At 43.2% G+C, this 16,462-nt stretch overlaps 1 protein-coding gene across 1 annotated transcript in view; it reads right to left on the bottom strand.

Annotated features, from left to right (window-relative positions):
• TAF2 (TATA-box binding protein associated factor 2) overlaps positions 1-16,462 on the bottom strand; it is a 164,737-nt gene that overhangs the window by 132,848 nt on the left and 15,427 nt on the right. The window contains exons 4-10 of the mRNA XM_073632181.1: positions 14,441-14,559; positions 14,204-14,345; positions 13,741-13,972; positions 9,154-9,338; positions 4,082-4,195; positions 1,925-2,024; positions 1,680-1,765 (exon numbers count right to left, since the gene is read on the bottom strand). Of these exons, the coding sequence (XP_073488282.1) occupies positions 1,680-1,765; positions 1,925-2,024; positions 4,082-4,195; positions 9,154-9,338; positions 13,741-13,972; positions 14,204-14,345; positions 14,441-14,559 (978 nt within the window). The remainder of the gene's footprint in view (positions 1-1,679; positions 1,766-1,924; positions 2,025-4,081; positions 4,196-9,153; positions 9,339-13,740; positions 13,973-14,203; positions 14,346-14,440; positions 14,560-16,462) is intronic.

Here is a 16,462-nt window from a genome sequence, read left to right as displayed (position 1 = left end):
TATAAGTGGTTTTAAAGGAACATTTTACAACCCGATTTTGGGGCCCCATATCTCGGGGCCACTTGTGCTAGGTGCTGGTGTGCTAACACAGTTGGACTAACACTATAACATATCCAAATTTGAGGTTCCTAGTACCAAGTGGCCCTGAGATATGGTGCCCCAAATTCGGGTTACAAAATGTCATTCTCTGCTGCAGAAAAGTGCTTGACGTTTTGCGACCCGATTTGGGGCCCCATATCTCGGGGCCACTTGGTGCTAGGAACCCCAAATTTGGTGTGCTAACACAGTTGGACTAACACTATAACAGGGGGTTCCTAGCACCAAGTGGCCCCGAGATACGGGGCCCCAAACTCGGGTTGCAAAATGTCATTCTCTGCAGACGCCTCCAGACACAAACGCGGTAAAACGCGGCATGCAAACGCGGCACGCAAACGTGGCAAAACGGGCGTTTCTAAACGCCGGTTTCAGCTTTTAAAAACATGTGTTCAGCAGAGTTTGCACCTGCGTCTCGTGTGCATGAGGCCTAAGGGGTGGCTGGGGGGATTCTATGACATCAAAGGTTTCTTACCTTCATGCATGAAGGTAAGGCTTTCTTGTCCTGTCTACACTTCCTGTGTAATCTCAAGAAGTCCTCGCTGTTCTTAACTTGCACTACAGAACAATTAGTCTCTAACAATTTGGTAGGCCTGACATCATATCCTACAATTTCAGTCCACAAAACAGTATGTGATATAATTCCACAAAAGAATATTAGCAGTGCATTTCTGGCAGAACAAGGAATAAACATGGGGATATGTGCATAATCTGTAGATATGTACTACACAATTTTTTTATGTTGCCTTCACAAACATTTTAAGTGAAATAATCTGGATTAGGAAAAAACCATATCATGTCTGTAGATAAGTTAAAGGATAACATACTTTTCTATATAGTAGCTCTCCTTTAAGTTACTGCACCCACCCCTCAAAGTTTAATACTCCCCTTCCCATGCTTCTGAAAGATCCATGTTGTGTGACCCATGGGAAGCTATACAAGTGCTGCAACAAACTCTCTGACTGGCCCCTCACTTTATCTGCGTATGCAAAGAAAAATCCCATTTGGTCAGTCTCCACAAAAGCACAGACTAAGCAGTAGTGACTATGTGGCTCCTGGTGGACGCATGGTGTAGATCTTGTGGGAGTAACAGGTGAGTACTATATTTTGGGGTGCTGGGGCAGGAGGGTTAAGTTGTATATGAACTCCAGACCTGCTCCATATGTCACAGCTTACCATTCATTTGATATGGTGGCTCCTTTAACCCCCCCCATTAAAAGAGTAGTGTTGTTGCCCTAGGACAGGAAGTGTGTTAGGACTACAGAACATCTTCCCTTCTCCATAACATGGGGGGTGGTATCATGTAGTCTACATAAGTGATCTGGGCAGAACTGGTAACACTGTTTGGGATTTCCAGTCCTGCACAGAAAGTTATGGAGTTTACTGGATTTTTGGCAGATCAAAACAATGGGAATTGTGCATGTTGAGATGTATCAAATCTCTGTTTTTTGACAAAACATAAATTACAATTTTAAAACTTATGTGAAAAAAAAACTTTTTTTGACAAAACAAACCAGAGAACTAAAATACAAAACTGACAAATGTGAAGATCCCATTAGAAATGCTAAGCATCCCTATAAACATACTTGTCTTTCTCCTTTCCAGCAGAGAATATCGGGTGCAGCAACACACCACCCGTCTTCAGTTCATAGGCTACAATTATATCCAGCTCCTAGGAAAACACATGAAAGAGAGCAACTCATCAGTCATGAACACACCAATTAAACTCATCTTGTTCTATTCATTTATACACCACAAGCCCCGGGGGATGGGAATGTATAGCATACGGGTAAACTGGGCAAGACATTCATGGAAATAAAGAGATTCTCACTTCTTTGATCCAGTGCCGGTACTGATTTACACCAAATGTCTTCTTCATCCACAGACCGTAAATATAACCAGAGATGCCTTTCAGGACCCACTCATCAGACCTGGGAATACAAGGAACCGCTTTAATACCAACACAAGACTAATCAATGAGACACAATGTACAGGGATAGGGACAATTGTAGACAAGCACCCACACTCACTCAGGTTAAACTGGATGGACTGGTGTCTTTATTCAACCTTACTAACTATATAACTATGTAACTAGACTTCAATCCTTCAGGTGAAGGACCTTGGTCTGAAATGATGCTTTTTTAAGATGTCCCTACAAAAACGCATTATAGTGCAAGAAAAAGAAAAACTTTGGGGATTGCAGTTAGATAATATACTTACCTGTCCCCGGTTTCCTCTTGCAGGACTAGGCAAGGGTCATCATGCTTTTAGCCAGATATCAGAGAATGCTGAGCAGCCCAAATCTTGTGAGAAGACACTATGCACTGTGATGCTGTGTCTTCTTCTGAAATTTAGGCTACTCAGCATTGCAAAAGGATCCTGTCAGCAGGAGGATGACAGTACCCTTATTATTATGGAAACAGAAGAATGGTGGGTATATTATCTATGTTTCCAAAACATAGATAATAACAAAAAAAAAAAAGTACAACCCGAGTTAAAGTTGAACTATAGGCAGAAAAAAATAAAGGCATACATGAATGCATGCTGCAATATTACTTTATTATTATATTTGTTATTTAAAGGGGTTGTAAACCTTCATGGTTTTTCACCTTAATGCATTCTATGCATTAAAGGTAAAAAACCTTCTGTGGTGCTGTAGCCCCCCTTGATCTTTCTCCGGCTGGGAACGAGCACACCAGCTCTAGCTGGTGTCTTGTGTCCTGATTTGATAGACTGATAGCAGCGCAGCCATTGGCTCCCACTGCATTCAATCAAATCCAATGATGCAGCGCTGAGGGGCGAGATCGAGACCTGCATTCTGTGCGAATGGACACAGATGCAGGACTCGGGAGAGCGCCCACACGGGTGTCCACCAAGGAGAGCGCTTCTCCAACGTGGACACCAGATGCGAGGAGGAGCCACTAGCTCCGCTGGGTGACACCAGAAGAGGAGGAACGGGGCCCGCTCTGTGCAAAACCAACCGCACAGCGAAGGTATTACATGTTTGTTTTTTTTAAACGAGGGTTTACAACCCCTTTAATAGCAAGCAGTGTAAGTACCTGAATTTGACCTAATAGTTTCTTGTAATCCTCTGGATTGCTAAACTCAGAATGTGGAAGGAAGAAGCAGCTCAAGAACCAAGTCCGTTGTGCTGTAGAGCTTATGTGTAAACAAGAAGCATGCTGAGAGAAGGAGAGAACAGAGTGACAAAACTGAGCTCCACAGTGTATGGCCTCTCCTTTTGCTGGACAAAGCCTGTAAGTGCTACTTAAAGTGTATGTAAGCACCAATAATGAACTTCTAGTGTTTGCTCCCTTTTTGGTCTGTTAAAAGAGAAGTTTGGGGGTTTTTTTTTTTTGTTTTTTTTTTAAATCACATTCACCTAGGTGGATGCAGCATCAGTCCAATGCTGCATCTGTCCCCCGCCGAATCGAAGACTGAGAACTGAGCGATCAAAGACCGATGACTGCTCAGTTCTCAATGCACTGCCCCTCCAGCGCTCACTGAAATGCTGGGATGTGGAGGGGGCGGGAGCGGCTGGCTCAGGCTCTCAGTGACTTGCTGAGAGGCTGGGCGCCAGTGATTTTATCCATCTATGGCTGGCCTAACAGCGTGGATCATGGAAAACTCGGCTGCAGTGATAAGGACAGCAAATAAGTGTTTGAGGACGAGGGGGAAGTTGACATTTTTTTTAATCTGCTGTAAATGCATTAGCAGAAAAAATACTGAGCCCTTAGTACTCCTTTAACAAACGTTTTGTGATCCTAAATAAGATACAAGATATGGAGATCGAAAATGTAAGAACACGTTGCCCTAAAAAATAAATCTTTAACTGAAAGGCAAAGCAGGATTGGACAATAGTTCCAGGTAATGGACCCAAAGCTCATTCACAAAAAACAGAATACGTGTAGCGCCATCTAGTGACAAATAAGGGCAATAATATTTGGCCCAGAGTAGACAGTCTTTCCATAAAGGCAGCTGAACTCACCAGGACATCCTAGAAATGAAGCAGCCAAAGAACTGCTGTGCGAGAGCCTGAGCAAGACACCTTCTAGTTAGTGGGGTCTGGTCAATGATCATAGCGCTGTGGAGGAGGTTTGTGCTGGAGAGAAAAAAAAAAAAAAGATAACAAAAAGTCAAACTTATAACTAATATTTAAAAACAGGTCCATGGCTGTGTGTTGAGTTATTTTGAGGGGACAGCAAATTTACACTGTTATACAAGCTGTACACTCACTACTTTACATTGTAGCAAAGTGTCATTTCTTCAGTGTTGTCACATGAAAAGATATAATAAAATGTTTACAAAAATGTGAGGGGTGTACTCACTTTTGCAGGCTGAGTGCGAGTCTCCCACCGCGATTAAACCATCTAGTCACAGAATGATTAGATTCTCTTTCCTCCCACCGCAGGTGAAATTGCTTGATTCCCCCTATCAATACATTCAGTGTTGATGGGGGAATGCCTCCTGCAGCGCTATTGTGTTCCACCGGCGGGCAGAGGGGGGGGGGGGTGTTAGTGTAGTAATCACATGCCTAGAATCCGACAGACTAGTTGCTCCCAAGTCAATTGGTGGATCAAATTGAGTACAATCAGTCTGCCCATACATGGATCGAAATTCGGCAAGGTGATTTTCAAATAATCCATGTATGGATGGCTTTAAGCAATAGTAAAGTCTATGAAGAAAAAACAAATAAATACGCCCCCAGCAAGGCAATATCATAATGTGCCAGTATGGACTGCATACTAGCACATTATGAAAGACTTTCCTTAAAATTAAGCCATCCAGTGACGCACTGTCACCGCTGCAGAGGCTTCCATCTTCACACAGTCTTCTTTCCGGGTTTCAGGGACTCCAGCCGGATGACTGGCCAAGCTGTGATGACGTCTCGGCTGCAGCACACAGCTCTGGAGGATCAGCACGGGCATGCCGTTCCTTCAGAGCGCATGCGCTGGGGACGGCACCGAATGCTGTTTGCTAGCACATACCCTAAACGGTGCACGTTGAGGAGAGATTAATTTTACCTACAGATAAGCTTATTATAGGTTTACCTGTAGCTAAAAATAATGAGAGCATTTACTACCACTTAAAGGGGTGGAGTTTAAACTCAACGTAGGGCCCATTCAGGCCCTGTTTTAGCATGCGGGCAGCTGTCAGATTTGGGCTGCAGTGGGGAACGGAAGGGAGCAGGGCGATACCACATCACACAGTTCCCTTTTATCAACTTTACTTGCACAAAGTGACACTTCATTCATATCATCACAGGGCAGCAGTAAAATGCAGCACCTCCGAACTGCCTTGCAAATGTGGCACATAGAAAAATCAGTTGTGACCTGGAGGTAATTGTTGCTCTTCCAATGAGGAAAAATGCCAGTCACCGCACCAATGTGAAGAGAAGTTAAATCATTGTGTAAAGTCTTGGTCTTGGATTCAGTATCCAGTGCAGACACAGAGAACAGACCTCAAGACAAAGCGCAGGTATCATGAGCAATACTCTGAACATTGTCCAGTCACTGAAAGCTTACTGCCTGACATTACCTGTTGATATCCATATTTTCATAGGTTTGGACAATAAAGAAAACTTTTTACTCTATTACCCTGCCAACGACAAGCCAAAAGCTGCACCTAAGTTTCAGGCTGGGGAGGAGAGTGAAATTCTGCTTTTAGTTACCCAATAAAAGGTATCACTTACACACTAAAATCGTGTCCAATAAGAATTGTCTTCAGAGAACTCACTACTTCACACCAGCGGCAAACTATAGGGAATATTTAATTTAAGTAATTGAAAGCGTTCTGGTAAAAGTAATCCAGGTAGCTTTAGAGCTGACCGATCACTCTTAGGGGGCTCTGAAGGTGCTGACCACCCCAGCCACAGCAACCCACAGTGGTTCCTGGGCTCTCCCATTTCTCTGTAGAGCCCAGGACCATGGTAAACTGTATACCCCCAACCTCAGCAAGGCAACCCCCCCCCCCCATGTTGAAGGCATGTGGCCTGGCTGGTATGGTTTAGGAGGAAGGGGATGGAGGGCACACACTCATCTCCCCTTTCCTGGCCTGCCAGGCTGCATGATCAGATAAGGGTCTGGTATGGATTTTGGGGGGTACCTCGCCCCCCGTTTTTTTTTTGAGGCCTCCCCTTTCCAAAATTCTATATCAGACCCGCATTCCATTTTTTATATACTGTAAAAGTCCGGTCCCCCTACAAGGTAATAGCACAATGGTGCATACTAGCACATTATGAAAGACTTACCTTAAAGTAGTTGTAAACCCTTTACAACCACTTTTTACTACAGGTAAGCCTATAATAAGGCTTACCTGTAGCTACCCCGGATATCTCCTAAACCTGCACGGTTTAGGAGATATCCCCTGTATCTGCATGTGCTGACGTCATCGGCACATGCGCACCGAACCAATGGACGTCATCGCGGCTCCGGCCAATCACAGCGCAGGAGCCCACGATACCCGGAAGAAACTCTGGGACAGTTGTCGCCGGCCGGAGCGGTATACGAGGACCGCTGCAGGGGCTTCGATCTCAGGTAAGTAATTCATAATGAGCTACTATGCATACTAGCTCATTATGCCTTTGTCTTGCAGGTTTTTTTTGTTTTGTTTTTTGTTAGTGGGTTTACAACCACTTTAAAGGGTTACTTAAGGAAACCCAGGACCCTGCATTCACTATATCTGGTCTCCCACAGTACGCAGAACATGGAAATTCAAATATTTTAGTAAATAAAAACTGCTAAATACCTTTTCTTATCAGCAGTATATAGCAGTCTTGTGACTTCTATCAGTGTCTGGCCGAGCACTGGTTAAAGCTTGTAGGAGGAACCCTGACCCTCTGTCTGGACAGTGCCGATTAGCCAGACACTCCAAACTGAGCATGTTCAGAGTGCCTCCAAGGTTCTGTTCTATCAGCAGATTGGGGACAGTGGAAGAAGGGGAGGTTAAGAGAAGACAGGATCAAACCGCCTTTTTACATAATACGGAGGATTAACTCCTCAGGTTCCATAGAGTGAGTATAACCAGCATGCTTTCCTGCATATACAGACTGATTTTACTCTTGTGGGTTAAGTAACACTTTAAAAGCGAAGCCCTCCAGCAGTGCACTGTCACCACTGCCAGGCTTCCATCTTCCCCTGGTCTTCCTTCTGGGTTTGTGTGCTCCGGCCATTTGAATGGCCAAGCCACAATGATGTTACACCTCCATATGAGCCCGGGAACCACAGCTGCAGCACAGAACTCTGAAGGAACGGCATGAATATGCTGTTCCTTCAACGCGTATGTGTCAGTGATGTCACCGTCTGCCAAACAAGTGAATATTCCTAAACAATGAATGTTTAGGAGATATTAATTTTACCTACAGATAAGCATAAAGTGTTACTAAACTCGCAACATTAAAATGAGTCTATATATGCAGTAAAGCATGCTTGTTATACGCACTGTGGAGCCTAAGGGGTTAATACTGTCCATTGTGTAAAAAGGCTGTTTAATTCCATATGCACAGATCCTTCTCTTCTTCCATTAACTCTAAAACATGTCCTGAAAAGACAGTCTATGGAGTCAGGCTGCACATGCTCAGTTTGGTGTGTATTGCTACCGGTAGAGTTTTTTTTTTTTTTTTCTTGGGAGGGTGCATGTGATCAGCACAGGGCCAAACAGCACTGTCCAGACAGAAGGCCAGGGGTCCTGCACCCTGATAGGATAGCTCAGTGCAGTATGAAAACTCCTCCTACAAGATTTCACCAAACACTGATAGAAGTCACAAGACTTCTATATACTGCTGATGAGAAAAGGTATTTAGCGGTTTATATTTACTAAAATAATTGCATTTCCATGTTCTGTGTAATGTGGGAGACCAGATATGGTTAATGCAGAGTCCTGGGTTTAGTAACACTATAATTATAAGCTTACCTGTATGTAAGAGTCACAAAGTGGTGTTTACTACCACTTTAACAACCTGAGGCCCTGAGCTGGATCTTCACATTTAGCAATGATAGGAAGACCACTGCTGAATGTTTTACTTCATGCTGCAGCTGAAGGGCCTCACATGCAGTACTTGACGTGTGTTATTTTGTAAATCGCACATTCATGAGTTAAACACTGCATGAGTTATTTTAATGCAAACATTCATGTGGCATTTAACTTTTAGTGAATTGACCCCAATATGTGCAAACTAAGATTTTTACCATAGGCCAAGAGTGCCATCTGCAGGACAGATAAGGCATTACTTGGCTTACCAAAAAAGTGGAGAATTGAGAGAAATATTGAACAAGAAAAAAAAAAAACATCTGGCCTGCCGGAAATCTCTATGGTCAGCATCCAATGCCAGTGGTTCCCCGCTATGATCGTTCTTATGTTGTACGGGATCGCTGGCGCTAAAAGAAGATATCTGAATGAGGTATCACCGCCCAAACCCGACGACGTCATATGACCTGCGGTCAATATGAATACCAATGGTTGCATTTAAAGTTGAACTCCAGCCTTACCTTTCAGTCTTGCACAGTTGAAAAGGCTCATCTACTATACTGAAACTGCTTACTCTGATTTCACTGCACACTGTGGGCTTCTCAGATTGCGTCCACCTCATTTCCAGGCTAGAGGACATCCCACACCATCTAGCTCTTTCCTTTTCATCCTCCCTGCCGCCCTGTGCCTTTTCTTTCTTTGGATTTCAGTTCTTTCAATCATGGATGCTCAAGCATCACATCACCTAGGGTAGTCTGCACGCAAGTGCAGCCGAAGAACTCTCAATTCTCTAGACTGACCTTTTTGGCATTTTAATATTAGCACAACTCCCCCCCCATTGTGACAGCTGTGATTGGACACAGCTGATCAAAAATTAAAGGGGCGCTTTGATTGGCCCTTTACTCCAATCTGTAATCAGCTGTGTACAAAGCACACAGCAGTAACAGAGCATGCCCAATGCGTGCCCCAGGGAACGCGTGGGAGGCGCGCACTAGGAGGACGTCCTCCCAGAATTGGAGATACACCCTGTAGCCGTCTATCGGTGGGAATAGGTTAAACCAGCTTTAAAAATAAACAGTGTGGATTTTCACTTACCTAAAGATACTCATAGATGCATAGGCTGTAACTTCCATGTAAGCTTCATCGACAAACACCGTCTTAAAGCAGGAATACGGGTAGCGGCAAGTGAGGATCTCCTCATAAAACTCAAACACCTCATGGAGGTAGGAGGTTGTGTGCTTCAGAAGGGGTAGTAACTGAGGCAGACAAAAGTGAGTCACCTAAAGAAAAGGAAGTCACAATAGTGAAGTCAATGCAGAGGTCAAGACAGTGCAAGAGCTATGTTACCCCACCTTAATTCACAGCAGAATCATCCACTGAAATAGAGAACTGTATTTTACCAGGAGTACAAAAATCCAGTTTTCTTGGAGTCCATTGAAGGACACAGGAAGTTTTTCACCTTCAGGTTATACTGCCATCTACCAGGAGGATGGGTTACTTGCTAACAAAAAAAAAAAGAAGGGTAGGCCAGCCCAGGATAACGCCTCCAACCATCAGCATACCTCAGTTAAAGTGACACCTACTGCCGGTTCACACAGGGGCAACTTGTCAGGCGACCTAGCCGCCTGACAAGTCGCCTCCCGTTCTGGTACAATGGAACCGTTCTAATAGGAGCGACGCAAGTCGCTCCGACTTAGAAAAAGGTTCCTGTACTACTTTGGGGGCAACTTGAGGTGACTTGCATAGACTTCTATACAGAAGTTGTTTTGCAAGTCGTGGAAGTCGTGTGCAGGTCGCCTCGGTGAGGCGACCTGCAAGTCGTGCCGCCCCTGGGTGAACCGGGGCTAAAGCTAAAAATATTTACCATAATGCATTACTTGCATTAATGTAAAAAATTCTATTTCCCTACACTCCCCACCCCCCAGCCTGTGTGAATAGATCCAGCACTGGGTATGGCTGCATCTCTTCTCCCCGCTTCATACAACACTCCTGCTGCTGTCAATCAAATGCAGTAAGGAGAAAGTGTTTGGGGGGGCAAGTCCCACTGTGTAAGTCAATGGAGCACAGACATACACAGCTCAGGAGCGCACAGACACCGCGTGCCTCAATAGCAAGTGGCTTGCTATAGGGACCCGTGAAAAAAAGGAGGAGCCAGGATCGCTGCCGGGGGACCCAAGCAGAGGAGGATCAGGGCCGCTCTGTGCAATACCACTGCACAGAGCAGGCAAGTATAACATGTTTGTTATTTTAATTAAAAAAAAAAAAAAAAAAAAAAGGGGGGGGGACGGGGGACGGGACATGAGGGCAAGTACTTAAGATCATATTTTCTTACTCAACCATGAAGGTACACAAGTCGTCTTTCACCTTGTGTCTGAGTATTGGGCAACACAGCAAGCAAACTTTAAAAGGCCTAACAAGATTGATAGGGGGGAAAAAAGAAAAAAAAAACTGAGACCTGTCCACAGCTGAAGAGCTGCCCAAAGGATCTGATGTCCAAAGCTGGCATCAGACGAGGCCGCATTCTCCACCAGGTAGAATGACCTTAGACTGAATGGTAGCTATGCATTGGAAAACTATGCTGATGCCAGAAAGATCAAGGAACGCTCACATAGACAGTGAAGTATTTCTTTGTAAGTTTGAAAAGGATGAAGCCAATCCTTACACCATAAGCTTGGAAACCGAGTTATCTGAACCACTCAGGATGGTGCAACTAGAAACTGAATCACCCAACAGGGTACATTCAGGATTATCAAAAGGGAATCTGTGGCTGTGAGCTAGAGACTCACATACTGCACAGCAGGCTAACAAGGAAGAGAACTGGAGACAGACATAATACAGTAATTGAAGTCAGTGGATGACACCAGTGCTCAGTCCCTTATCATTGACCCCTTCCGCTGTAAGAACCGGTGCAAATCCGGAACTTTAAGGCTGGGTTCACACATTTGCGAATTGGATGTTGGTTTCCCCGAATCCAATTTGCATGTTAGAAGATTGTGACCGGGTCTCTATGGAGCCGGTTCACACATCTCCAGAGAGGCTCGGGTGCGAATTATTGCACAGGTGTCCTGTGTGTCTTCTGGTCCATTGCAGGTCTGAATCCAGCCAAAAATTTGGACTGAAATGGGAAGCACCAGACCCCTGCTGGGAGCCGCTCCGTGCTTCAGTGTGAACCCAGCCTAAAAGGCGCCCCAGTGATCTAAATGAAAGAGGGAGCTCCTGGAGCTCAGCCTTGATCAACATACTCACTGAGTGAATCTTCAGAGACAAGGCAAGCCTTGAGTGCCGGTTCACACTTTTGCAAATTCTATGCGATCCGAAAATCAGAAATTCCCATGTCATCTAAAAAAAGCATTATTTCCAATGAAGGCTTTTCACAAATGTGGTGAAAATTTGTTCCAGTTCAAAAAAGGGTTCAATGCGAATGCGGTACGAATTTCAGCTCTATAGACCTCTATGGGACTGGAGTGAAAGCTCAGTCTAGTGTTCACATCACTGCAATTTTTCATTTCTTTTTGCCTAGAGTTAGCATAGAAATAAAATCGCAATTGTGACCACTCCCCTCACAAATTTTGAAATTGCACATGGCAAACACAATTTGCACTGTGTACCATTTTAAATTCGCACCAAATTGGCAGAACATAAGTGTGAACCGGCAATGCCTCGTTCTAGACTTGGAAAGCATTTGCAGATAACTTGTCACCAGAACAGTGTCTGGAAAGTGCCTGACACAGGACCCAGTGCCTGAAGGTCTTTAACAGACTAGCCCCTGCAATGTCCAGTCCTGCGGGGTCTGGACTTGGCAATCCAAAAGCCAAGCTGAGGATGGTCGAGCCAGCTAGCTCAACGTAGCATCAACGCAGAGAACAGTCTTCATTGAAGCAAACATGTCGAAGAAAAAATTATGGCAACAAAGTTAGGTGGGATTTCCATCCATCCTCCTAGGACACTAGCAAAAACTAAGGCATGCTGGTAGTGGGAGGGGTTATTCTGGGCTAACCTACAGTTTTTTGCTTGATAGTGTTCAGTCCTCTTAAAAGTGTCAGGATAACCCCAAGGTCAAAGATATATATTTTCCTTCAATAAATGAGAATGTAAAAAAAGTCTATTATTCAAGCAAACATTTTGTGAAGCTATAACTCGGAAATGTCTCAGTCACAAGTGACAGAGGGTAGAAAGGGCAACATACTAAGCAGAACATGATTATGGCATGCTGGAGTAGAGGTGCATTCCATGCTTCTGTAAGTGTGTTGCAGTGACAAAAAGAACAGCAGCCTATTAAAATGCTGTTGGCACGTTATAACAACATACAGTAAATTGCCCTTTTTACCACAGCCTCGATCCTCCTCTTCTCGGGTCCCCCACCAGCGCTCCTAGTTCCTCCGCCTCTCCGAGTGCCCCTATAGCAAGCTGCTTGCTGTGGGGCACTCAAGCATGCTCGCTCCCAAGCCCAGCACCCTGCTCCCTCCTCACTGCGACTGACAGCAGCAGAAGCCAATGGCTCCCGCTGTTGTGCCTGAGCCAATGAGGAGGAAGATATTTATACTTTGCTATATGGCACTGCATTACTTTAACTGACAACTGCAGAGTTCTGCGACAATACACAAATCAAATATTTGTCCTTTTATTCCCATAAAAAAAAAAAAAAAACCTTTCTTTTGGTTGTATTCAATCACCTCTGCGTTCATTTTTTGCGATATAAACACAAAAAGTCAGACAATTTTGAAAAACAAAAAAAACTATTTACTTTCTGTTATAAAACATATCTAATAAAAAATGTAAATCTAATTTCTTCATCAATTTAGACCAATATGTATTCTGCTACATCATTTTGATAAAAAAATCCCATTAAGTGTATATCGATTGGTTTGCACATTTATAAACTATGGGATATATTTATGGAAATTTAATTTTTTTTTTAGTAATGGTGGCGATCAGTGACTTATCGCAGTCGATATTGCCCAGGACAAATTGGACACTGACACTTTATTGGGGACCAGTGACACTAAAGCAGTGATCACTGTACTGTCACTGTACTAATGAAACTGGCTGGGAAGGGGGCAGTCAAATGGTTAACTGTGCGCCTAGCTGGTTATTTACTGTATGTAGTGTGGGAGGTGCTTACTAGGTGCAGGAACACAGGATCCATGCTTTCCTTACTAACAGAATGCAATCTGCCTTGTTTATATAGGCAGATCGCTGTTTTGCCTGTGTACCGAAAAATCAGCGGGTGCCGGCAGACATTGGGACACGCTGTGTAGAATCACAGTGGGAGTGAGCTTCCAGCGGTGCGCATTCGAGCACGATACCCGGAAGTGCAGGAGAAGATTTTATATATATATATATATATATATATATATATATATATATATATATATATATATATATATATATATATATATATATATACACACACACACACACACACATTTTATATATATATATATATATATATATATATATATATATATACATACATACACACACATGATCCTGAGCAGTGCGGCCGCCCTGCAGCTGTAAAACTGCTATAAGGCGGTCGGCAAGTGGTTAATGCAGAGAATGCATTAGTGTAAAAAAAACTTCTGCCTTTAGAACAACTTTAATGTCAAACAACTGCAGCAGGTCAACATGGTCCTAAAGTACAAAAATATTTTATCAACAGATTAAGAAGCAAGTTCATACCTCATGCATGTAAGGATCCACAAGAATCTCAAAAGGGCCAACAGCCAGAGAAATGTTAGGAGATGCGGTTGGAATGGCGAGGGTGTAGTGGAAGGTCTTCTTCCTCATGTCAGGGGTGTAAACGGTTTCCACAAGATCCCCATTGGACACAGCCACCATGGCAGCATCGACTGTGAACTCCAGCTTCCATGTGCATAGCTCTGAATAGGAGTCCACACACGGGAACCAAAACCTAACAGCAAGAAAATAAAGGGCTCAGAATTCAACCCAGAAGAAGCAGCAGCAGCGTGCACTTTTCAGGAGTCATCAGCAGAGCAGACTATCGGGGGAGACAGGGTGTAGGCATTGTAAACTGAATTTTTTATTTTTAAACTTTGGGGAAATTTATTTTGTAATTCATTTGTAAAAATTAAGCTCTGCTTTAAAATACAATTCAAATCCAGCCAACAGGACTACGGCTTACCTGGTGGAATTCTGGTATCCATAGGAAAAGCAATGAGCCCCTCTCTCTGCCATACTGCCTTCCACATTGGGAACAACAAAATGAAGGCCACCTTTCGGCTGGTCCAGGGAGAACTCAATGTACACCTTCAGCACTTTTAACTCTGCAGAAACCAAAAGGAATACACCAGCAATTATATAAAAAATAAAAATAGTCACACGCATAAATCAACAGCAAAATAATCTAATTGCACATTACCATCAACATGTTTCCACAGTTCTGATGGTACTTTGATGCAGAGTTCACCATTTCCAGCATCCGGGTCAACTGCACTGACAGCTGCTGCGTACGCATTGGAAAAATAATTCAGATTTCGTCTAAGAGAAAAGAAAACCGCCTGAATTAAAATGTAAAAAGTATATGTAATGCCTAATTCATATAGCAAATCGTGTTTTGCGGTGTAGATAAACTAGTTACCTCTGCCCACAGTTGTAATAACAGACACAATGTAAAAGACAGTTAAAATCCCACAGAAAAATGGGATGAAAATACAAACTACAAATAGACAGCATTTCTAAAGATAACCAACTCCAGGACTTCAGCACCGCATTAACCAAACAGTACTAAATCACCATGCAGTCCAACATCAAAGAATAATTCTAGACATTGGCGTGTTATACATAGTTACATTGGTCTAGTCTGTATCAATGTAACTATGTATATAACATACCTGGTAGATGCAGCTGTAAATCACGGAAATAGACACCGCTGCTCTAATAATCTCCATGTCCCTTGCTAAGCAGACAGCCTGATGTATTGTGAACACAGGAGGTCGGCCACTCAGCTCAGGTCCCATTCAGAGGAAGCTTTGCATTTTCTGAATTATTGGAGTTCTCTGATTGGACAAGATAGAGAGCGTGATGTCAACATCCTGCCTCTCCATCTCGTCCAAAAAGAGAACACTTGCAATCATTCAGAAAACGGAAAACATTCTCTGAATGGGACCTGAGCTGAGTGGCCGACCTCCTGTGTTCACAATACATCAGGCTGGCTGCTTAGCAAGGGACAAGGAGATCATTAGAGCAGCGGTGTCTACTTCAGTGATTTACAGCTTCCATCGGCATCGGCCATTACGTTTCCGGACAATGGTCCAAATTAGATTGTTTTGTTTAATTTGTACAAAATGATTGTATTACATTTTTGTAATAAATGGCCATTACTTTTTGCATGAGTTTTTTGTTAACTTTATTCAAACATTTTGTATGTCATATGTATAAGGCAATCACATTTCAATAAAATAAAGTTTACATATTTATTGCATCCAAAGTTGTGTTTATTTGAATAATTCTGGAGAGGGGGTCCATAGCTTTCATCAGATTCTTAAAGTGGTAGTTAAGTCCACTTCTACCTACAAATAAAGCTAAAAAAAAAAACAAAAAAAAAAAAAAAAAAACTTTCCTGTAGGTAAAATTATATATCTCCTAAAACGTGCACCGTTTAGAAGATATTCCAAAGACTAGCAGTCGGTGATCTCGCAGATGAATGTGCATTGCGCTCTAAATGGATGCCATGCTGTCCACAGAGAGAGCTGTGCAGCACCTGTGACTCCCGCATGCACGCAGGAATGACATCATAGTGGCTTGGCCATTCAAACAGCCGGAGCCCGCAAACCCGGAAGGAAGACCGGAAGAAGATGGAAGCCCAGTCAGCGGTAACAGCGCACTGCTGACTGGGTAACAGCGCAGTCTGCCTAGGTAAACAATGCAGACCACCGTTCTGTGAGAGGGGAATTTATTGATCCTGTGTTCAAAACACTTCCCTTACAGCTAGCAAGCACAACTTAGGCACACATTTAACCCTTTGATCGCCCCTGTTAACCCCCACCCCCTGCCAGTGTCATTAGTACAGTGACCGTGCATATTTTTTAGCACTGATCACTGTATTAGTGTCCCCAAAAAGGGTCAGTTAGTCCCGCCAGAAGTGGCTGATCACCGGCATTACTAAAAAAAAAAAAAAAAAGAAAGAAGAAAGAAGAAAGAAGAAAGAAGAAAGAAGAAAGAAGAAAGAAGAATATCCCATAGTTTGTAGACGCTATAACTTTTGCGCAAACTAAACAATATACGATTATTGGGGTTTTTTTTTTTACCAAAAACATGTAGCAGAATATTTATCAACCTAAATTGATGAACACATTTTTTAAAACATTTTTTAATTGGGTATGTTTTATAGTAGAAAGTAAAAACGCTTTTTTTTTTCCCCCCCAAATTGGCGGTCTTTCTT

Source organism: Aquarana catesbeiana, linkage group LG05 (genome assembly GCF_042186555.1).
Source record: "Aquarana catesbeiana isolate 2022-GZ linkage group LG05, ASM4218655v1, whole genome shotgun sequence".
In the NCBI taxonomy this organism is placed as follows: Eukaryota; Metazoa; Chordata; class Amphibia; order Anura; family Ranidae; genus Aquarana; species Aquarana catesbeiana.
Note: the sequence above shows the minus strand (reverse complement) of the source record. Positions and strands in the feature narration are given on the sequence as shown.